This window comes from Rhinolophus hipposideros (assembly GCF_964194185.1).
Source record: "Rhinolophus hipposideros genome assembly, chromosome: 5".
Taxonomy (NCBI): domain Eukaryota; kingdom Metazoa; phylum Chordata; class Mammalia; order Chiroptera; family Rhinolophidae; genus Rhinolophus; species Rhinolophus hipposideros.
Window position 1 is genome coordinate 78,921,833 of NC_138051.1, and position 22,081 is coordinate 78,943,913.

General features: G+C 45.5%; 1 protein-coding gene across 2 annotated transcripts; it reads left to right on the top strand.

Moving 5' to 3' along the window:
- The first annotated feature begins 529 nt into the window (after positions 1–529).
- Positions 530–21,338, top strand: DLST (dihydrolipoamide S-succinyltransferase). 2 transcript variants are annotated; one of them, XR_013993461.1, is made up of 16 exons: positions 882–998; positions 1,576–1,609; positions 4,361–4,409; positions 7,363–7,418; positions 7,548–7,622; positions 7,849–7,904; positions 8,412–8,523; positions 10,431–10,580; positions 10,943–11,019; positions 12,026–12,123; positions 16,083–16,213; positions 17,595–17,668; positions 17,979–18,062; positions 18,489–18,656; positions 19,653–19,963; positions 20,050–21,249. XR_013993461.1 is itself a non-coding variant. In XM_081050164.1 (15 exons), exons 1-15 carry the CDS (start codon positions 936–938, stop codon positions 19,785–19,787), a joined length of 1,362 nt encoding a protein of 453 aa, XP_080906290.1. In that variant the 5' UTR covers positions 530–935; the 3' UTR covers positions 19,788–21,338. The 2 variants fall into 2 exon arrangements, 1 of the variants encoding a protein (XP_080906290.1); XM_081050164.1 differs by having other exon boundaries at positions 530–998; positions 19,653–21,338.
- Positions 21,339–22,081: the final 743 nt, after the last annotated feature.

Below are 22,081 nucleotides of genomic sequence, written 5' to 3' on the forward strand. Positions count from 1 at the left end.
TGAAGATAACGGCAGAAAGGTCTGCCCAAAGTTGAGAGACCCAAATTCAGTCCACAAATATTCTTTGCCCGCCTAACCTATGCCAAGTCTTTGTTTGAAGTGCTGGGCATGCATCCGTCCACAAAACAGACAAGGTCCCTAATCTCAGACTTTATATTCTAGGGACAGAGTGACAAACGAATAGCTTCCCAAATGGACGGGAAGTGTAGAGAACAACTAGCCCAGCGGGAGAGAGTCTGAGCAGGGACAGGGGAAATTAGGAGGTTAAGGCTGCTTGACGATCTTCTTGGTAAAGGGCAATCAATGAGAGCCCTTTGGCGGTTGCTTGAGGGTTTTGTCCTGTGTCCGGGGGTTAGGAAGGCAGGGAAGTGACTACTGCTTTTTTTTTTTTTTTTTTTTTTTTGCATTTGAGGGACCTGAGTCTCAGGAGGCAATGTCACCTGCCCAAGGCCACACGCGTGTAAGATCGGGCAGGCCTGTCTGCCAAGGGCCGAGTTCGAAGTCCGTGCCCGCTTTCCGCTCTTTTCCTGTAGTGCAGAGGAGGAATGGCTTGGTGCCCCGAGATCCCAGGAGAGAAGGGCACCCAGCTCAGAGCCAGCTCCGCGGAAAAGTCGGAGAGGGCGGGAACCGGGGAGGAGGGGGGAATCCTCGTCGCCCCACAGTCGTAAGCAACTGCGGGAGGACCGAGCCAGGCGGGCAGGCAGGGCCGCGGGCTCCGAGATCACCCAGCAGCTGTGCGTTCACCCGCGCGGAACGCTGGGCTGAGGCAGAGGCTGCTCCGCGCTGCCCGTCGTCTTCCCCCACCTGCCAGTGGTTCGCTCCGAACACCCCTCCCCGCGCGCCGGGTGCCGCGGCCCGCCCCACTTCCGGTTGTTGCCGGGCCCTATATCCGGTGTCCGCCCGCCCTCAGCTCCGCCGTCGCCGCCGCTGCCGCGATGCTGTCCCGGTCGCGTTGCGTGTCCCGGGCATTCAGCCGCTCGCTCTCCGCCTTTCAGAAGGTACGGTTCGGCCGGGCCCTGGTCGGGGCGGGTGAGAAACCCGCCGGGGGGGCAGACGGGCAGCCTGGGGGCAGGGGCGCGGCGCGCGCGCCAGGCCGGGCACCAAGGGCACCGGGACGCGGAGGCCGCGGGCTGGGTGGCCCAGGGCCGCTGTTGCCCTGGCGTTAGTGTTGCGGAGCCCGGGGGCCCCTCGGCTTCCCGAGGCCGCCGGCGCCCGTCCCTGCTGCACCGCACCCTCCGCGCCGAGTGTGAGGAGCCGCCCACAGCCGCGCCCGCCCCGACGCGACACTCAGAGTTTGGGGGGAGGCGTCGCGGAGGCCCCCGACGGGATAGGAGGGCCTGTCCCTTCTCTTCTGTTCAAGTCAGCGGGGTCAGTCCCGTTGGGAAGTTGAGATGTGCGGCAGGCCCCGTGTCCCGACGGAGACGGAGAGCCCCGGCTGTTTCGTTTATCTTCTGGAGTCTTGCGATTCACCTGCCGCCAGCACCTGGGCAGCTTTGAGTCTGTACTTAAGAGAAAAGTCTGTTTCTTCCCTCCTTTCATCTTGGGTGACGTCGATAATGTCTTCTTTCTCAACAGGGGAACTGCCCTCTAGGGAGACGTTCCCTGCCTGGTAAGTCCTGCCCTCGCTGTTACCTAAAATGCTCTCCTGGGCAGAGCGACGTGGAAGGAGAGTGGGGTGCCTGTGTTTCTCCCTGTGTTCAGACGGGTAGTAGTGAAACAGGAGAGCCGTCTCGTCCTAGCAGCTGTCATTGATTCGCTTAGCACAGGGTCACTAAGGTGCTACGGTGGGGGCAGAGAGCACTGGGCCAGGCACTCGGGGACACAGTTCCTGCCTCCCTGGGCCTCACAGACTAGCGGGAAAGACGAAGTGTAAACAGCTGAGCAAGTGAACCATCACAAGTTTTTGTGAAATGCTGAGAAGGAAACAGATGAAGGCGGACAGAAGAGTTCTCGTGAGTAGGTGACATTAAAGCGGTGACCCGGGAGATGTGACAGGAGCCAGCCCATTGAAGAGCACGAGAAGGAAAGGGAATAGCGGGTACAAAGTTGCCAAGGAAAGAAAGACCTTGGCAGTGTTTTGGAACTGGGAAAAAGGGGGACTTGGCCAAAGCATTTTGGTTGAGAGTGCCATGAGGCAGAAGGGGGTTTAGAGCCTACTGGAAGGAACTGAGATTTTAATCCCGACTTAATTTTTTCTATGCCTGGAATAAATATTTGTTGAATGAGTCCATCTTACTGTGGGCCCTCCGTGTGCCAGGCAGTGTTCTGAGTAGTTTCTGTGCATTTTTCAGTTAACCATCAAGAAACAGTACAAGAAGTATGCTCTCCATTTTATAAATGCAGAACCCAAGGCTAAGAGCGCCTTGACCAAGGTCACTCAGCCAACTATTGGTCAAGCCGGGACTCCCTAACTCCACAGTCTGAGCTCATAACCCACCATGTTATCATTTACTCATGTACTCAACAGATCGTTTGAGTTCTTACTACATGCCAGGCACTGTGCTGGACGACAGGAATACAGATGGTCTCTACCCTCCAGGATCTTATGTGCTAGCTGGAGCGACCGCAAATATACATTTTTGCACATATAAAGACATAATTCCTTTGTAATTACTATGAAAGACTGTAATGAGAGGGTGGGATGATGTAGCCCAGCTTGGGAGGGTAAAGAGTAACGTGGAATGTCAGTAAAGGCTTCCCCAGAGAATTGACATTTAAGCCAACTCGTGAAGAATACATAGGAGTTGGCCAAGAGAAGGATATTCCAGGCAAAATGAATGGCTTATGCAAAGGTTTTCAGGCGGGAAGGTACTTCACTGGTCATAGAAATGGAAAGGAAGGCTGTCTGGATGGAAAGATAGGGAAGTATGGACAATACAGGAATGTGTCAAGTTTTTGGACTTTATCCTAAGAGTCACGAGAACATAGGCACCGAGCACATAGGTGGTGGTGTACCTTAGCTGACAGTGGACTCTCAATAGTAAATAAATTTTATTTTAAAACTTTTGTTTATTTTAGTGTGGTTTTCCAGAACCCAATCTAGTTGTGGAGGGCGCAACTCGCAGTGGCCCAAGTGGCGATTGAACCGACAACCTTGTTGTTAAGAGCACCTCACTCTAACCAACTGAGTTAACTGGCCGCCCCGTAAATAAGTTTTTAACCAAAAAATGTCAGTAAACATTTTCTCCATTTTATAGATTGTCAGGACAATGGAAAGAACCTTGTATTTGGGGTTTGCATCGAGGCTCAGGGCTTCACGTTGGGCTAGTAACTTAACCCCTGGAAACTCTACTTATACATGAAATGGGAATAATGGCAGATGGTCGTTCCACTTCAGGAAGTGGTGAGACATGCAAATCAAAATGAGGTCATTAAGCTTTTTATAAATCCTAAAGGACTGTACAAATGAAACTTGCTGTAGGATGAACTCTGAATTGGACTCAGAGTTCTAAAAATCAGCATGGGCTGCTGGTTCTAGCTCAAAGACATGACATACTAGGGATTTGTACTGCAGTCATTGGCTGCTGGACATAGAGGTGACTTACTTGACTCTGAAACCCTGGGGATGTTTGTGGGGAGGCGGGCACAAGAAAGGGCTGTCTCGCATGTGGTGTCTCCTGAGCCCATGGTTCAGAAAGTTGTTAATAGATATGAAAATATAAGGTATATGAAAGAACATATTCAGGTGAGGCAGCTGTAGTAATTAGTTGTCAATTGGGGAAGTGCAGTTATTGGTGATAAGGATGGTGGGGCAGAAAGGGGCTCCCACCTGTTGAGTGTGACCAGTTTAGAAGACCTCACTAAACTGAAAGGAGGAATAATGATTTGCTCAGTCCTAGGACAAGCTGGAGACCCTGGGTTCACGCAATAAGACTTCCAGCTTAATGCATTAAGTAACCAGGGCAACAAAAACCCAAACCAAACATTCCCACTGCTGCTCAGATTATGCTCTGTGTAGTTACAGGATAAGTCACCTATCTTTCTCAAGCTTCAATTGTATTTGAAGACTTGGGGAGTAGAGACATTTTGTTATGAAAACATATAGGGATAATGAAAGTTTATGAATTTCAAACTGAATAAGATTATAAAACTTCTTTGGGCTATGCCCTTACAATTCTTCCCTTTCCTCCTCAAGCACATACTCTCAACCCCACATAGCTGTTGCTCTCTGCCATTACAGTTACTTTGGTAGAAAAGTTTGAGAAGCAGGACTGTGTGTGTGATAAAGATTATATTGTTGCTTATAGTTGACTTGCTGTGTCTCAGAGTCAGGAGGTGAACAGACATCTTTTCCATTCCCAGCAGGTATCCTGTATAAGATCTAAGAGTTGTTGGTTAAGAGTTGTTTTGTTTCTTGCAGGGGTCTCCTTTTGTCAGGGACAAGGTTACCCTGACAGCAGGAAGATTGTGTAAGTATCACTGGGGAGTACAGACATGTGGCCATGGGTTATTTAAGATACCAGTTCTAAATGTGTACATTTTCTTTACTGGCTTCCAAGTCTAGAAATCTAGGTGGTTATGTTGGGTCCCTAGACCTAACCTTGATGTTAATTTATGACGTGTGATGTACCTTGAGCTTCAGGTCCAGAACTTAACCAGGAATGTGCCTGTCCTCAAGCGTTTAGATTATCTAGAAAGTGAAGTTGGAACCCTCTTTTTGTGGAAATAGATATAGAAGGGTACTCCTAAATATTCTGATTGGATACAAGTGCAGCTGAAGGGCTGGAGGTTACATTTATTGTGGAGATTGAGAGCATCCTCTGGGTGTAATATAGTTATTCATTTTAGAAACAATAAGAGCAAAAGACTAGTCAGTTGAATCTGGAACTTTGACTAGTTTGGAGGGAATGCTATTATTGCACAAGGCAAAGTTTGGAGAAAGGCCATCCATGTGTGTTTCAGATTAACTTCTGCTTATGAATGTTGCTTAATGGTACTTTGCCTTCCAAGTATTTTCAAGGTGGTGGTAAGAGGATGCTCTCTAGTTACCTATTAAATATCTATCAAGCTTCTTTCTCTGCAGGGAAAATCTTCAAAATGAAGGGTCAGCAGATTAGCTCCTTTTTTACTGTGCATCACAATGGGATTTTTTTATTTTTATTTTTTAAGAAAATGATGCACTTAGTTCTAGAAGTATGAATTCCTATGTTATTTTTGGAGGGCAATTTGGCATTCATAACTCTTTGAACTGTGTGTACCTTTTGATCTAGCAATTCCATTTCTAGGAATCCATACTGCAGAAGTGCTGGTAAACCCAAATTTCTCTCAAAATGGCCAAACAACAGGGATTGGTCAAGTTATGTCATGTTAACATGTTCACACTATAAGTGAGAAAAAGCAGGTTATAAAGTGATTCCATTTTCTACTGTCTGGTGTAATCCCATTATAAATGTTCTTTTTGCTATTTCCAAATATTCCACAGTGAACATCTAATACTTTTATAATTGAAAAAATTAGAGGTTTAAAATATGCTATTTATCTACAATTTCAATGAAAATTGGAGCAACCACAAATCTCTATGCAATAAATAGAGATTGCAATAAATATTTAAAACAAATAACTATTTGAAAGCAAATTATTTTTTAAAAACCCTGAACTTTGAGGAGTGAGATTACACATTAGGTTAGGCTAGCACCCTAATCTAATAAACTTTCTGCATTGTGTGTTGTCTTTTTTCTGTGAATAATGTACCTACTCTATTTAAAAAAATCTTTTACTGTAAAACTCTTTTTGGTGTTATGTTTTTCTTTAATAGGTTATGTATGCATTTACATGGTTCAGAAGATTTTTATCCTTGTCCTGCAGTGCCACGTTCCTCTTCCCAGAGATAGCCAGGGCACCAGGTTCTTGGACTTGCTGAGCAGTCTCTGCGTGTGCACATTACCTGTTGGTTCTTTCTCTTAAGCATGTACTTATGTACATAGTTATAACCTGACACAGAAAACTTCGTGTTCTGTATTTTTTTATAACATACATTTTTTTCCTTGATTCTGCATAGACCTTACAGTTATTTTGAAATTATAGAAGTAAAAATATCAAAAGGCAATTTAAATGTTTTACTTTCCTATTATAAAGGTGCTTGGTGTAGACTATTCAGTCCTGAAGTGTGGAAAGGGAAAGTCCCCTTCAGTGCAGTCACTCTCCCAACATGTGTCTGTATGTAACAGGTAACCATAGATACCATATATATCTATGTCTCCACTCTCCAGAGACCACTGTTGATGGTTTCCTGCATAGGTGATAACATTCCAGGTTACATTAAAGTTAGTGCCATATCAGAAAACACCTTCATCTTTTGAGGTTCCTCTTGAATGAGTCTGTAATATATTAATGTACTGCCTCCTCGCAAGAGAACAGACTATACCATGAGTTTTTTTTGTTTTTTTTTTTAATTCTTTTTTTCCCCTTCTTTCCTCCTCCCTCCCACACTCCAGTTCAAGCCATTGTTTCTCAATCAAGTTGTGTAGGACACAGATCCCTGGCCCATGCTGGTATTATGAGCCTTGCACTCCCCCGCAGGGGAGGCAGTCAGTTGCTGGTCGGCTGGTCATAGCAGCTCACCGCAGCCCTGGGTGGCTGCCGGCTGCTTATACTGGTCGCAGGCCACTCACACTGGCCGTGGGCCACTCGTGGCGGCGCATGGTAGCCCGCCGCAGCACTCGGCAACCCGTGGTAGCATAGCAGCCTGCGGCAACCCACAGCAGCTCACACCGAGCTCCGGCTGAGCTCTGGCTGTTCACGGCAGCCCAGCTCCAGGGAGAGCTGTTGTTTACAGTCTTAACCGTAGAGGGCGCAGCTCACTGGCCCATGTGGGAATTGAACCGGCGACCTCAGCATTTGGAGCCCTGTGCTCCAACCACCTGAGCCACCCGACCGGCCCACCATGAGTTTTTTGATGGGTTTTTCTTTTGGCACATAATCCTTTTACTTCCTAGTTAACTGTCTAATCTTGTTGCCTTACCTGATCTAAATCTGTAATCCTACAGACAGAAATTTTATGTGTGGCACAATGTCATGTACCCTAGGGGTATGCCATTTATCTTACTCGGATTTAGTTAAACCAAAGGGAAGTCTGTTTGGTGACAGCTGGCATGTCATTACAGAATTGGGTCCTGGACTCACAAGGAGCTCACTACTTAGGGCACCCAAGTCATCCATGCTCTGCTCTAGACCTGCTGACTCAGAATCTCTGGGGGTGCGGTCTGGACATGTGTGCTTTGGCAAGTCCCGCCGGTGACACTGGTGGGCACCCCTGGTTAAGAATCACTGATGTAAAGGGAAGGTGATCCATGGTGCCTTATCTAGACTAAAATGTGAGTGGTTCACCTGCTGATGGAGTTTGCTTTTATGTTTCTTTTGTAGCATTAACAACAGTAGTGTCTTCAACATTCGCTTCTTCAGAACTACGGCTGTGTGCAGTAAGTACCTACCTTCAGCTGCCTGCCTTCTTGGGAATGGAGTTTCAGTGGGAAGATCAACAATTGACTGAGTTTAATTAAAGGAAAAATCTGGACTAGGTGTGATTTTCTTTTTTGCTCTTTTCCTAGAGGATGATGTGATTACAGTCAAAACCCCAGCATTTGCAGAATCTGTCACAGAGGGGGATGTCAGGTGGGAGAAAGGTAAGGTTTAGTGCCCTTTCACTTAAATTTAAATACTTTCTAAAAGTCCCATCTACTGCTACCACTTCCATGATAATCAGTGGAATCTGTGGCTCCACCCTTTTCTTTACATGCGGTGTTACTTTCTCCTGGCCCTGTAGGAAAGGGGTCTTATAACACCTGCTGAAAGGAATTTTGTGGCTACTGGAGGCCCCCCCTAATAGGTAGCCTTTGACTGTCTTTTCAGCTGTGGGAGATACAGTTGCAGAAGATGAAGTGGTTTGTGAGATTGAAACCGATAAGGTAGGCTTGTCCTATATTAGTGCCAATTTTTCGTGGTGTCCCCTTGGTTTCTTAACCTAATGAAAGAAGCAGGGACTTAACTGTTGTTTAAAGATAATTTTTAACTGGCCTCTAACCTCAGTTATAAAAATGTTGGAATAGCTCATTAAAAAGAAAAAAGCTTCAAATGTTTGATTTTAGACTGTTCTAGGTGTATGTACTGTATCTTTTAGTAGTAGTTTTGTAGCTGTGTGTGTGTGTTTGTGTGTGTATGCGCGTGCATGAGCTGTTTCTAGTTTTTCATGAATCACCTAGAAACACATTAACTGAATATTTCTTGAATGTTTTTGAGAAAGGACAGAAATGGTGAATCTTCACAATAGCATTGACTTGACTTGTCATTACTCTTACCCTGTCTTGTATGTCTATGTTGCAGCTCTTGTAACTCATATTTGAGATTCTATGTGATTTATTTTATAATGCTGAGTAAAAATTTGGACTCTTTCTCCATCTGTTTTCCTTTTCCAGACATCCGTGCAGGTTCCATCACCAGCAAATGGCGTGATTGAAGCTCTTTTGGTACCCGATGGCGGAAAAGTAGAAGGAGGCACTCCTCTTTTCACACTCAGGAAAACTGGCGGTAAAGAAGTTCTCCTGGTTGTCAAGGTCTTCGGTGTTCCGCCTTGGGATGGGGGCTGAGCATAATGTACTAATTCCTTGGTACCTCAAAGACAGTTTGGCATTCCAGCTGCCCTGAGTTGAAAGAATAAGAGGGGTGATAGTTATACAGTGTGAACTTTAAATGTCAAGCTTTAGAAAAAAGTGTTAAACCTGGTAATATTCTATTCTTTCCATGCATGTTTCTTATGCTGGACCTTTTCTTAAAGATACAGAAATGAAAAAGATTCTAAAGAGTGATTTTTTTTTTCTCTCCAACTATAGCATTAGAATCACATGGGGGCTTTCAAAGTAATACAAATGCTTAGACTCCATGGCCCAGGGCTTCTGATATAGGTTATACTGGATCCAATATTATTCTGATACTGGATATAGGTTATCTATCATAGTCTTTCTTTTTAATGCTCTGCAAGTGATTTTGATACACAGCCAGGGCTGAGAGCATTGTTCTAAAGTGAGAAGCAGCAATATTTCATGGTATCTGTTATGGAGAATTTGGTGTCGTTTTTTCATATCTGTTCACTGATAACATTTTGGGGTGGGGGGGTTGCATTTCTCTTGGGAAGAAATAAGGAAATGACTTTGTCCTGGGCCTTACAGTCAATATTAGAGATTAGAAAAGAAAATAACTTTTTTTGATTCTTAGTTAAATGCTATTGTAACTACTAAAGTTGATTTCTTTATTTTTCATTTTATTTATTTTTTAAATTAAAGTTTATTGGGGTGAGAATTGTTAGTAAAGTTACATAGATTTCAGGTGTACAATTCTGTATTACATCATCTATAAATCACATTGTGTGTTCACCACCCAGAGTCAATCTAAAGTTGATTTCTTTCTCATTGTTAAAATATTTACTGTGTTTCCCCGAAAATAAGACCTCGCCAGACCATCAGCTCTAATGTGTCTTTTGGAGCAAAAATTAATGTAAGACCCGGTCTTATTTTAATATAACATAAGACCGGCTCTTACAATGTAATAAATATAATATAGTATAGTATAATATAATATAATACTGGGTCGTATGTTAATTTTTGCTCCAAAAGATGCATTAGAGCTGATGGTCCAGCTTGGTCTTATTTTGGGGAAATGGGGAATCAGAGCAATGGTAGATTGCATTATTGTGATTGGTCAAGGCAACATGGAAGCCTAGTATGGAAAGAATGTGCAGTAGAAGGCTAGGGAATAAGATTGATTCTTCAGTTGAAGAAGTCCATCTTCTGATCGTTTATTCCTTAAAAAAATGTTCCTCAAATTTAAATATAAAACCAGATATAATGTCCAGATGGGTAAAATCAAACATCTAATTTAAAGTTGTGAGTTTATTATTTGACCACCTCATTGGTTTATGAGTTATCCTAGATGAAATGTTTTGAACTCTTAAGTCTAAATGAACCCTTGATTATTTAAACTTTTATTTTTTTTAATAGTTAAGACTCCACATAAGTGGGGTGGAGAATTTAATATTTTTCCACATAAGATGTTAAAATAGAAGATGAGACTTATCAGTAGTAACATAACTAGAAATGTCTTATTTTTACATATGTGCTTGAACATCTTAAATTGTCTGGGTTTCTTTGCTTGGAAGTTTATATTCCCATGAGCTTAGTAGGTACTTTGAAAGTACTTGCTGAATTTTATGATCAGTAGATATTTGTGAAACAGGAAGTTATCTGATGTAAAACATCTGGGAGCCCTGGGAACTAGAATAATAGTGCCTTTATCACGGTGTGTCTCATGGTGCCTTGCATCTAGCATTTGTTAATTGATTGGAGACAGAGCTTTTGCTGCTAAATTCTGCGTAGTAGCTGTGATATGGTTGCTTTCCGTTCCAGACAGTGCCAGTGGCATCTATCTTTCTTGTTCTCCAGCTGCTCCTGCAAAGGCCAAACCAGCCGAAGCCCCTGCTGCCGCAGCCCCAAAAGCAGAACCTACAGCAGTTCCTCCTCCCCCTGCAGCATCTATACCCACTCAGATGCCACCAGTGCCCTCGCCCTCACAACCTCCTGTTAGCAAACCGGGTAAGTCTCCACCTCCCAGATTTCTTTATGTGGGAGAAGAATGTCTCATGTAATGTCATGTTCCCTCACAGGGCAAAGTCTGAGACTAATCGTAGCTCTGAACAAGCTGTGTGGTCTGCTTTGTAGAAAGACTCTAGACTTTGTATCAGAATGCCTGGGTTTGCATCCCAGCTTTCTGTTTATAGCTGTGTGACTTTTGGCTAGTTACTTAACTCCTATGAGCAGATTGTTCATTTGTGAAGTGGGAATGGTACTAACATACCTCAATATCTTGACGATTAAGTGGGAAAGGTCTGGCACATACTCAGTAAATGTTTCTCTCATTTTCTGATGCAGCTGTACCCCCCTCTCTTCGTTTTCAGTGTCTGCAGTAAAACCCACTGCTGCTCGTCCATCAGCTGAGCCAGGAGTTGGCAAAGGTCTACGTTCAGAACATCGGGTAAGTGTCTGAGGACCACTTCCAGGAAAGAGGCAGAGGGGCAGTGTCGAGATTAGTGAAGTGGGGATATGGTGGTCCCTACCTTTGAATGGCTGGCTGCTCATTCTCTTGGCCTTGACAGGAAAACTGAGTTTGGGAAGTGACGTGTTCAGTCACAAACTGTCAAATGATAGGACTAGAACCTGAGTGAACACTTGTCCAGTGGTTTTTCCCACTATGTTGTGCCACCACTGAAATATCTTGGGTGAGTACAATATTTGCAGGGATGGTAGCTTAGTAACACCCTCCCCCCCACCACCACGATAACACACTTCAGAGAGGTTGGGTTAGTGAGCTGTATGCCTATACTTCCGGAATGCTTAGCTGAGGGCTCACAGTGGCAGTAGCTGTCAGGGGCAGACATAAAACCTCAAGGAAGTATGGTCAAGAGTGTGGGTTTCTCTGTCTGAGAGTACGGCCTAAAAATACTATAGCCTCAAAAGTTTATTGCTTGTGAGTTTCCATTCCACAAGTAGCTATTCTCATGCAAGTCTTGAGCACCAGAAATTGCCCATTCAGTAATGATTTCTGGGCTGGCTAACCCTATACCACACTCTTTATAAGTTGGTTTTGTTTTTTAAATCAAACCATTTCCTGGGCCTCCATTCTTGGTTAAACTTTAGGTGTAGTTTTGGTCTACCTTGTTTCCCCGAAAATAAGACCTAACCGGAAAAGAAATCCTAGTGTGATTTTTCAGGAGAACATCCCATGATCATAAGCCCTAATAGGTTTTTTGGAGCAAAAATTAATATAAGACCCGGTCTTATTTTCGGGGAAACACAGTGTGTTTCCTGTGCTTGCTCAAAAGAGCAAGGCCCGGGAAAGAGGAAGCCCGGGGCTCCCGTTGTCCTTAGGTATCTGTGGTCCTTGACCAGGCCCTCCTGACGAGTGGGTGCTCCCTCGGACTAAGTGGGGACTGCTCGATCTGAGACCCGATTGTCAGTACTTGTCCCACTTTCTCTTTCAGGAGAAAATGAACAGGATGCGACAGCGCATTGCTCAGCGTCTGAAGGAGGCCCAGAACACATGTGCAATGCTGACGACTTTCAATGAGGTTGACATGAGGTGAGAGCTCGGCCCTTCTTATTTCCATGCCCGTTTTCGTGCAGTACTTGAACTCTCCCCAGTCTCCATCTAGTGCTAATTCTAGAACAAAACTAACTTAACAGGGAAGAGGTACTGCTTTGTATTGCTTGTTGACTTCAACAGTGACCCACTGGTTTCATTCTCTCGTTGACTGCTAATTCTGTGCCTGCTTCCTGACTTAAAAAACTTAGCCTTTTAGATTTTTATACCTGAATCTTGTGATGTCTAGTAAACGAGGCTGGTAATAGCCTTCATCTCTGATACTAGTGTTGAATTGCCAAGTAGAGACAAGGCAGCCACACCAACAAGGCTTACGCCGCGAGGCCTAGCGCTTGGGATGGAGAACCGCTTGATAGAAAGCCCAGAGCCAGGGCACCACACAGGGACTGCTCCTTATGCTCCATAAGCAACTCATAATTGGGTGCGTGAAAAGACAGAGGCTTGTCATCTCTTTCACCTTTCCCCCCTTTGATAATGAAATGGAAAATAAGTTGTGTTTTTAAAGAAAAACCTCAGAATATCAGCCAAGGGGCTAGTTCAGTACCGAGGGTCATCGCATAATGTTGTTACGTTCAATATCATTTTGTTATAATGTTAATGAGATGCCATAGGAACGTAAGTCTTGTTTATAACTCTCGTTAGCCTATGGTAAAATTTTTCTTTATATATCATTTGGCTTAAAGTCACAGAACGTATCAAATGATGTTAAGTGAGGACTTAACTGTGTACCCATTTTCTGTAGCAAATTAATTGTTGACTTACCTATTCAAGATTTTTTTTGCCACCTTCTTCCGCCTCTCCACCCCACCCCCCTCCCTCCGGTCCAAGCTGTTGTTTCTTCGTCTAACTGTGTAGGGCACAGCTCCCTGGCCCACTCTGGTATTATAGGTTGCCAGTCGTCTATCGGCCGCTCACGGCAGCTGCCCGCCACGCATGGAGGCACACTTTAACCCGCGGCAGCCCACACCGACAGCTTACAGCAGCACAGCTCCAGGGAGAGCCATTGTACACGACCTTAGCTATAGAGGGCGCAGCTCACTGGCCCATGTGGGAATTGAACTGGCAACCTCGGTGTTAGGAGCACAGCGCTCCAAACACCTGACCCACTGGGCCGGCCCTTCTTCAAGATTTTGATGTTTACAAGTATCAGCACTATAGGGAAGAGAATATAGTAGTGAAATTTGTTTTTGTTTTTTTTAATTTTTGTTGGGGAGTATCGGGGAACAGTGTGTTTCTCGAGGGCCCATCAGCTCCAACTCGTTGTCCTTCAGTCTAATTGTGGAGGGTGCAGCTCAGCTCCAAGTCTAGTTGCCGGTTTCAGTCTTTAATTGCAGGGGGCGCAGCCCACCATCCCATGCGGGAATTGAACCGGCAACCCTGTTGAGAGCTCGCACTCTAACTAGCTGAGCCATCCAGCCACCCTGTAGTTAAATTTAACAAATGTTAAAAAAACAAACAAACAAAAAAAAACATGTTTTTTGCGTACTTACTGTATATAAGATACCGTACTCTATTTGTGGGGAATACAAAAATGAGTGAGAAGAGCCCCTCCCCTCCTAGAGCTTACTGTCTGGTATGGATAATCACAAAGTAAAATCTAAAAAATAAGTATCAGAAGGGTCCAAAGAGGGTGAAGTGGAGAAGAGAATGAAGTCATTTGGTTTTGAGGTGGGGGCAGAGCTAGGGAGGGTAGGGTCAGGAAAGGTTTCCGGGAGGGAAGAGGTTTTTAATAGACCTGATAGGACAACTAGGATTTTGACCTGGGTGACACTGGAGAAAGTCATTTCTGCTGATGTTAACAATGTGGACTGGTCACAGACAGGAAAGCACAAGACGTGTGAGAACGGTCTGCTGGGAGGGATGTGGATAGGAAGGAATGGTCAAGAGCCGTGGATCCATTTTTCAGAATGTTTTAAGTAACAGGGATAAGAGTTGATCATTTAATTCAGGGGGTGAGTCATCAAGTTTTCAGGTCATTTCTGTGCTGCTTTTTGTCTTGCATGTTTCGTATGTTAATCTGCTTTTGATTAGGAAAATTTGTTTTCCAGAAGGGATCTAAAAAGAATAGAGAAGGGAATGGTTTATTGACATTGTGCTGTGGCATTGTTCACAGAGCAGGGCTCTACGGCCTGTTTCACTAGATGTCATCCATTCTGTTGTGAAACTTCCTACAAAGACTGGATGTCATTCAAGCCAAAGATTTTTCTCCTGTCCATAGGATGTAGGGAAGGGCTTGACTAATGAATCGCAAAGACTGCAGCTTAGGTTTCAATGCATTAGGGCTAAATTGTGCACAAATTGGATTGGACTTTGAAATTCTACCCAATTTCTTAAGACACAGCATGTAAATATTTGTGGCCTTGAAAGATGCAGTTGGTCCAACAGCTTTGATTGGAAGGTAGGAGAAATAGTTGGATCTCCTTTCAGCAGCCACTTTAGGAGTTACTTAACATGGCCTGGGGTCTTGCTACAGTCAGTAATCTGGTTTCCATTGAGTGCCCTTTGGGTCTTGTGCTGATCAGTGAACCCATAAGGAGCCTTTCTGAGACCTTCTTTTCTCCCCTGTTGTCCCAGCCTCTGTCTCCAAGGGCAGAGCTCTGAAATGGAAACTACTTAATGACCAGACAATAGCATTTGGGCCGGTTTGAGAGCAGAGATGTTTATCACTTCGCTTTCCCTCTTCTGCAGCTCTTGTGTCTTGGGAACCTGTAATGTCTTTAGGGTGGTAATCCTAGCACTAAATAAGGTTAGACTCAGGAAAACAAACATTTAAACCCAATCAGTCCCCCTAGGAACACTTCCTTTTTCAAATGCAAAAGATCTGAAGGGGGGAGTTCAAGTTATATCATCTTATCTTTCATGTTAATGTTGAAATAGGCCATTATAGGGAGAATGGGACAACTGAGCTTTTGGGCTTGAGATAAAGTTAAATTCGATTTCCATCACGGCACTGTATTCCGGTAAATACTAAGGTTTCTGAAGCAAAATGAGAGGAAAGCCACTTCCTACTAACTGCAGTACGTATGTGGTGTGTATATAGAAAAACGAGTCCTGAAGGAACAAAGGCTTTTCACATTGTTGCGGAGGATTCTCAGAAGGCCCTGTTGCTCGTGCTTTAAAAGCTTGGGTCCACACATGGTCCCTTTTCTAAATACCAAGGAAACCACGTCCATTAGACTGATGTAAGGGCACGAGTTGTGTCTTTATTCTCTTTGTATCTTGGTGCCCAGCATTGACTCTCACGTGGTAGGTGCTAGCAGCTGTTTGTAGGAACAAGCACAAGGAACTGCTAACTCTGAGGAGGTGAAGAATGAATGGCTGGCTTTCCCATGAACCTAAAAGAACACTGGGCTATCCCTTCCGTATATTGTCGTAACTGCTTTTGCTCACATGAAGCCCCTACACCTGTGGAGTTTGGGGAGAGAGGGGTTATCTTCACTAATTAGGAGACAGGAATGTCACAAGGAAGTTGTCAGGTTTGGTGGTTGTTTTAGAAATAATTCTAATAAAAAGAAAGAGTATTACTTATTTTGTGGACTTTGTTTATGCTTAAAAAAATTCTTTTTCAGGGTAGATAGCTCATGAATTTAGTACAGCTAAAAATTACTTTCTCATTCAGGGCAAGGATGTTGATATGTTGTGTGATCTCTCCTTCATATTCTCTGCCACTGAAATCTGTGACTTCTGGAATGTGACAAAGCCCTATAAAGAGCCCAGCCTACCTTAAAGACAGATTGGACGTGATTCCTTTATATCCAGATTTTGTAATGGAACAAGGTTATTGTGTTGACCTCTAGCAGACTGTTTCAAAACTTGAACTTACGGTACAGAGTGAGGGGAAAGGCTTACCCAATCGTGTACACAGAGTTAGAAACTAGTGTGAAAGTCAGGTGAAGGCTTCGTTTGTGATCAGTCTGTTTTGTAATGGGTTTTTGCAGTAACATCCAGGAGATGAGGGCCCGGCACAAAGATGCTTTCCTGAAGAAACATAACCTCAAACTAGGCTTCATGTCGGCGTTTGTGAAAGCCTCAGCCTTTGCCTTGCAGGAGCAGCCTATTGTAAATGCAGGTGAGTCTGTGGTGGCCAGCATTGCAGAGGTCGTGGGGGGTGTGTGTGAACACACACCTGCTCCCACATTACACAGGCACAAAGATGGGCGTCAACAGACCAAGACTTTTTATTTCATACCTGTGAAAACATGATTGTCTTCCCTGGAGATTGTTTGATGCACCTTCCTGAAATGGTATTACAATTGCCTTCTCCCCACTAGATGGACAGAATGGTTTCTCTTCCCAGTGCATAGCTTCAAAATTCTCAGCCAGCCCAGCTCCCCAGGCTCCTCATGTCAGGGTGGAAGCTCCTGTTCTGTTTGGCACCCGTCTTCCAGAGGGCACTGTTATTTTGGGCCCTGACTTCCACCCCTCACATAGGCTCCAGGGTGACCTATGATTTCTAGTTGATGGGCCTCATTAGGAGGCCTTGGGCTTGGCCCCTTTCATGGACTTAGTGCTCATTTTCCTTCCGTTTTACTTACCTACGTCATTGAAATGTTGACGTAACAAGCAGTTCTCTTTCCTATTGAGACACTTCTCTATTCCCTGGAAGATTGGAGAGGGGACATTGACACTTTTGCAACCCTCAGCAGTGCCAGGGTCTCTAAAGATCTAGAAATAGAAGCCCTAGATATGCTCTAGGTAGGTAGAAAGGCTGTCATTGTTTTGCCCATATGTGTACCTCTTCATTTCTTCCATTTTCCTCATGCTTCCTGATTATTGGCTTTCTCTATCCCTTCTGCCTGCCCATACAGCTACGCATTTCTGAGTTCTCTTGGCCTTTCTCACTTTACATGCTTTTCCTGGGGGTCTCCTACCTAACGATACAATATACACTCTGTATGGAAAAGATGCCCAAGCCTGTATTTTCTCATGAGCACTAGACCTAAATTTTCAGCTGCTGTTTGCTCTCTCAGGCTATAGTATTAAAGCCAGCCCACCCTGCTTCCTCCTGAGCCCCCTAGAAAGACCCTTCCTTCCCACCTTGTCCCCTTTGATGAAAGTGGGCAGCAGAAGGGGCAGCGCCTCCCCCACCTCTTTTGCTAATTTGCCTTTTTTAGAGAAGTGTTTAAACCTAGCCATCCTCAGCTAAGGGAGGGCGTCTTAACAAGAACTTAGTGCATGCTGTTCGTATATGAGCCAGTGTACTGAGCCCGTCTGAGGGCTGCCAAGGCAATGGCTACCCCTATGCTCAGGCTAGCCAGGGCACTTGAGAGCTGCTATGATTGGTTGGCATGGGAGTAGGAGGGGTTTGTCACTTGCAATGGTGTGCTTTTCATGCTGGTTGGTCAGCCCACACTGTACCAAACACTGGATTTTTACTGTGTGCTAATCAAATATTACATCATCAGCCTAGGCTGGGGAGTTCAATGTAACATGTGTTCTCTCTCTCATAGTGATTGACGATGCAACCAAAGAGGTGGTGTATAGGGATTATATTGACATCAGTGTTGCGGTGGCCACCCCACGGGTATGTTGGGGCAGGAGGTGGGCAACTCTGGTCTGAGATTCTCACCTTGCTTTTGTGAAGAAGCAGACCCCTGAGCCAGATCATTTCTGTAATTCTGTCTTTTTAGAAGAGAATTAGTAAAAGAAGAACCTATTTTTGACCATACCATACTCTTTTAATGTCAAGCCTAAATATTTTAGACTCTGTTAATCACATTAAGTAATTAAGATATTCTGGGAAGAGCAGACCACTGGCTTGAATCAAGGGAATTATAACTGTGAAGGGTACTACATTGAATTTGCAACTGTAAACAGCTTTTCACTTTCATCAGGGTTTGGTGGTTCCCGTCATCAGGAACGTGGAGACCATGAATTATGCAGACATCGAGCAAACCATCAGTGAACTGGGAGAGAAGGTAAACTAGAAAGCAGCACGTGTATCAGTGGCTGGGCAGGTCAGGGAAGAGCACCCGGGGAAGGCTGAGCTCACCTGTGAGCAGTGCTCAGGGAGAGGGAGCCTCACCTTGTTGTGTAAGGAGTGCAGAGCCCCTGAGAATGGCAGTCACCCACAGGAGCCGAAGTGCAGGTACCTGGCAGAGCTTTAGCATGCTCTCATGTCTGACGATCTCATCAAGTGAAACCTGCTGGGAAAAGGAAAGGACCGAACCTTTCCTTTCCTCTGTCCTCTGGGGGAGCGCTAGCAATAGGCGTCTCAGCTGAACAGCTTTCATGCTGAAGCTAGAATTTGGACTGTTGATCTCAGATATGAGCCTTCTGGACTTCCTTTAGGTGAAGAAAGCTGAGTTGACTTTATGTTTCAATTGTGAAATCTGTGTTTTTAGGCCCGAAAGAATGAACTCGCCATTGAAGATATGGATGGTGGTACTTTCACCATTAGCAATGGAGGTGTTTTCGGCTCCCTCTTTGGAACACCCATTATCAACCCCCCGCAGTCTGCCATTCTAGGCATGCACGCCATCTTTGATAGGCCAGTGGCTATTGGAGGCAAGGTAAGAACCGTCACTGCTAACGTCCTAGGGGCTAGGCAATGAGAGGGAAATCTGACCAAGTGCTAATCAGAAAAGATGCACTTATAATTTCAGGCATAAGTTCCATCTCCTAGCTCCTAATTAATAGCTAGGGCACTGAATCTCAAATTGTGGTGTGTGGATCAGCATTATCTGGGAACTCACTAGACATGCCAGTTTTGGACCCCCTTCTGGACCAGTTTAAGCAGAAACTACAGATGATTCTGATACACATTCAAGTTTGAGGACCCTTGAGCTAGGAAGGCTTGTTCCTCCATCTGGGACAGTCACCAGGCTGTATTCTCTAGGTGGTGTAGGGAGTGGGGAGACATTTGGAGACCAGGCCCTTGCTATGGGAAACAGGACAACAGTGCAGAGCAGTCTATGAGCTGCCAGGTGTGGGATAAGACTTAGAGGTTCTCTGGGAGTTCAGGGAATGAAGTCAGAGGGTGTGGAGCTGGCCCTGGAAGATATGTCAGTAGGAAAACATTTTCTGGGACTCCTGTGTTTAGAACCTTTTTGGGTCACTAATTCCTTTGTGAATCTGAAAATCATAGATCTTCTCCCCTGAATATGCTCGCACACCCAGCTTTGCACACAATTTCAGAGAATTTGTAGACCCCAGGTTAAAAAAAAAAAAATTGTTAATTATAACCCTAAACAAGAAACTACAGCAATCAGAACTGAAGGGAAAACTTTTCCTATAGGTCAGAGCAGTCCCAGCAGTGTTTAAAAAGGAAGTTGTGAGACTTCTGTTTTGTTGGTTAAGCTTCATTTCTGGGTGAGAGGTGGGAGAGCTTTGTGCTAAGGGTAAGGCTTAGTCTTTGAAAATATTCTGAGTATCCAGAAGCAACATCACTAGGAAAGCCTCTGGAACTGAGAACTGTCCTGTGGGCTGTGCTTTCTCCTCTCCCTCCTCCCGTCAGCGGGGCTTTCTCTGCGCGACTGCAGACGAACCTGTGAATCTCTCCTCCGTAGGTGGAGGTGAGGCCCATGATGTTCGTGGCACTGACCTATGACCACCGTCTGATCGACGGCAGAGAGGCCGTGACTTTTCTCCGCAAAATCAAGGCAGCGGTAGAGGATCCCAGAGTTCTCCTACTCGACCTTTAGGAGGAAGCCAAATGCCCTACGTATCGACCATGCAGGAACTGAAAACCAGTCTTCTCCCTGCCCCCACGTGGGTCCTGGGTTATCCTGGTGACGGACAGGCACATGCTGTTGGCCTCAGCAAGGAATGCAGGGCACTACGTAACCAGCAGTCCCAGGTCTCTTCTTGGTCCTAGCAGGCTCTCTCTCTCTCTACATGCTTCTCTTACACTCAAGTATCTTACTTCCTTAGGCTTGAGGGAGAGAGAGAGAGAGAGAGCCTCAGTGGATGCTCATTAATATCCCTGCCTTTTTTCCGTAAGCCCTCTGCAGAGATGGTTTTGCTTCTTCCCTGTGCCAGACAGAATACTATAGGAAAACCACTGGGGACCATGTGATTAAGTTTCCATCTTTTGAAGTGTATTCTCCAGAGACGCCTGGGAGGGCGCAGTGCCTCCCAAGCTGGGGCAGCCTCTGTCCTGGCTGTGCACCTTCACTCGATTCCACCAACGTGGAGGTTTTGACCACAGGCCAAGAGGTGCTGCTTTGCTTAAACTCACCTTCATTCTCAGCTATCATTGACTTCAAGATGCCTCTTCTACCTCTGCCAGGAAGCACAAGCCAGGGGACCTGGCTGGGAGGGGTGTCGGCAGTGTTGGGCGGGGAGGGCAGATTCCCCCTGAGGTCACACGCTGTAAACTAGGCGGGAGCAGAACCCAGGCCTGCCCTCACACTCTTCGTCGTAGCCTCGTGCCAGGAAGACTCATTTTGGCAGTCACACACAGCTGTGGCTGTGCCAACCTTTCCAGGTTGCTAGGAACCATTCTAGCCATTATTCTCATTTAGAGCAGATTCTAGCGTTTCATGGCAGTGGGGGATGGTCGCAACCCAGGACTCGAGCCTGGTAGAGATGGAGTTGAGGGAGGTTTCCTGTGGATCGGCTCAGATTGACTTGAGCTTTTCAATTCCACTGGTGAAAGCAAGTGGCTGAAGAGACAGTCTGTTCCTCCCTACATCATGGCCGTTGGGGAGCAGGCCCTTTGCGCTTCCTCTGCAGAAGACAGGTCTGGGGGAGGACGGGCTGTGGTGGAAACCAGCCCCAAGGTGCTCGTACACGGGGAAATGACCGATGGCACCTCTGAGCTACTGCCCCTTGGGTCTGGGCACAATCATTGGAATTCTTGGAGCATGGTTAAATGCGCGGGTCTTGTCATGAAAGCTGCCGGGCTTCATCGCTTTCAGTCCAACTGCATCCAGGCCTGAGGCTGCTGACCCTTGACGCGGGAGCCATTTATTTAGTGCAGAGTGCCCATTTGTATCTTGAGGGAAGAAGCAAGGCCTGGGGGTGGGGTGGGGGAAGGGATGGGTGGGAGCCAACACTGAGTGCCTGCAGCATCTACTGTCGTCACTATTCAGAGCTTGTCACTGAAATATTTAAAGAAACTGATTTTAAATGCAAATTAAAGGGCAAATGTTCTCAAACAGGGTTCCTGCTTCTGTGTTCCTGTTGGCTTCTGAGGTTGTACAGGTCTCCTGCACTGCTTGTTGTTAGCATTGAAATCCACATTCTGTCCCATCGGCTACCCTGTGGTATTTCAAACTTTTGAAGTAAGTTAACACTAATTTGACAGGAGATGGAATCGTGGCTCTCTTGTCAGCCAGGAAATTGCTCCAGCTTCCAATGAGCCCCTCCATGTTCCCAGCTTGGTGAAGCCCCTTCGAACACTAGCACACTTGCATTTTTGTGGGGCTTGCATTATTTCTGGGGTGGATTGGGGAGAGGTTACTCTTAAAATTTCACGTTTTGGACCTGATGGCCACATGTGTACCAAGATGTCTAAGGTCAGTAAGAACAGAGGGTAGATGACCTGGGAGCAGTGGTCTGTGAGGGTGAGGGGACAAGTAGGAGCTAAGCTAGACTGACTGGGTGACAGGCATGATGGTGTTCGGGCTTAAACACAGCTTGGTCTTGCCACGGTCCCTGCCTGCTGATCTTGCTTGGCCCCACTGTGCCATCTCTATATGAAGGTCTCACAGGAACAACGTGGCTCCCAGAGGGTAGCACTCAAGTTAGCAGGCAGAAAAAAATTGGGCTCAATGAAAGGAATTTTAGAATTATCAGGTCCAGGGCATGATGCTAAAAGCTTTGATTTTTCTAGTAAACCTACAAAGGGGGTATTAGCCCCATTTTATCAAAAGGAGGTGGACTGTCAGCCCCATGAGGGCTGGGACTACAGTATTCAAAACTCAGGGCCTAGCAAAGTGCCAGATGTGCAGTGTTTATTGCATGGATGAGGCCCAGAAGTTCCAGAAGCGAC

Bases quoted from the DNA above. Each gene is read 5' to 3' on its own strand.
- DLST (XM_081050164.1), top strand. From the start codon at position 936: ATGCTGTCCCGGTCGCGTTGCGTGTCCCGGGCATTCAGCCGCTCGCTC. The intron at 8,524-10,430 runs GTAAAGAAGTTC...CTTGTTCTCCAG, and splicing joins CACACTCAGGAAAACTGGCG to CTGCTCCTGCAAAGGCCAAA. The intron at 18,063-18,488 runs GTAAACTAGAAA...CTGTGTTTTTAG, and splicing joins TCAGTGAACTGGGAGAGAAG to GCCCGAAAGAATGAACTCGC.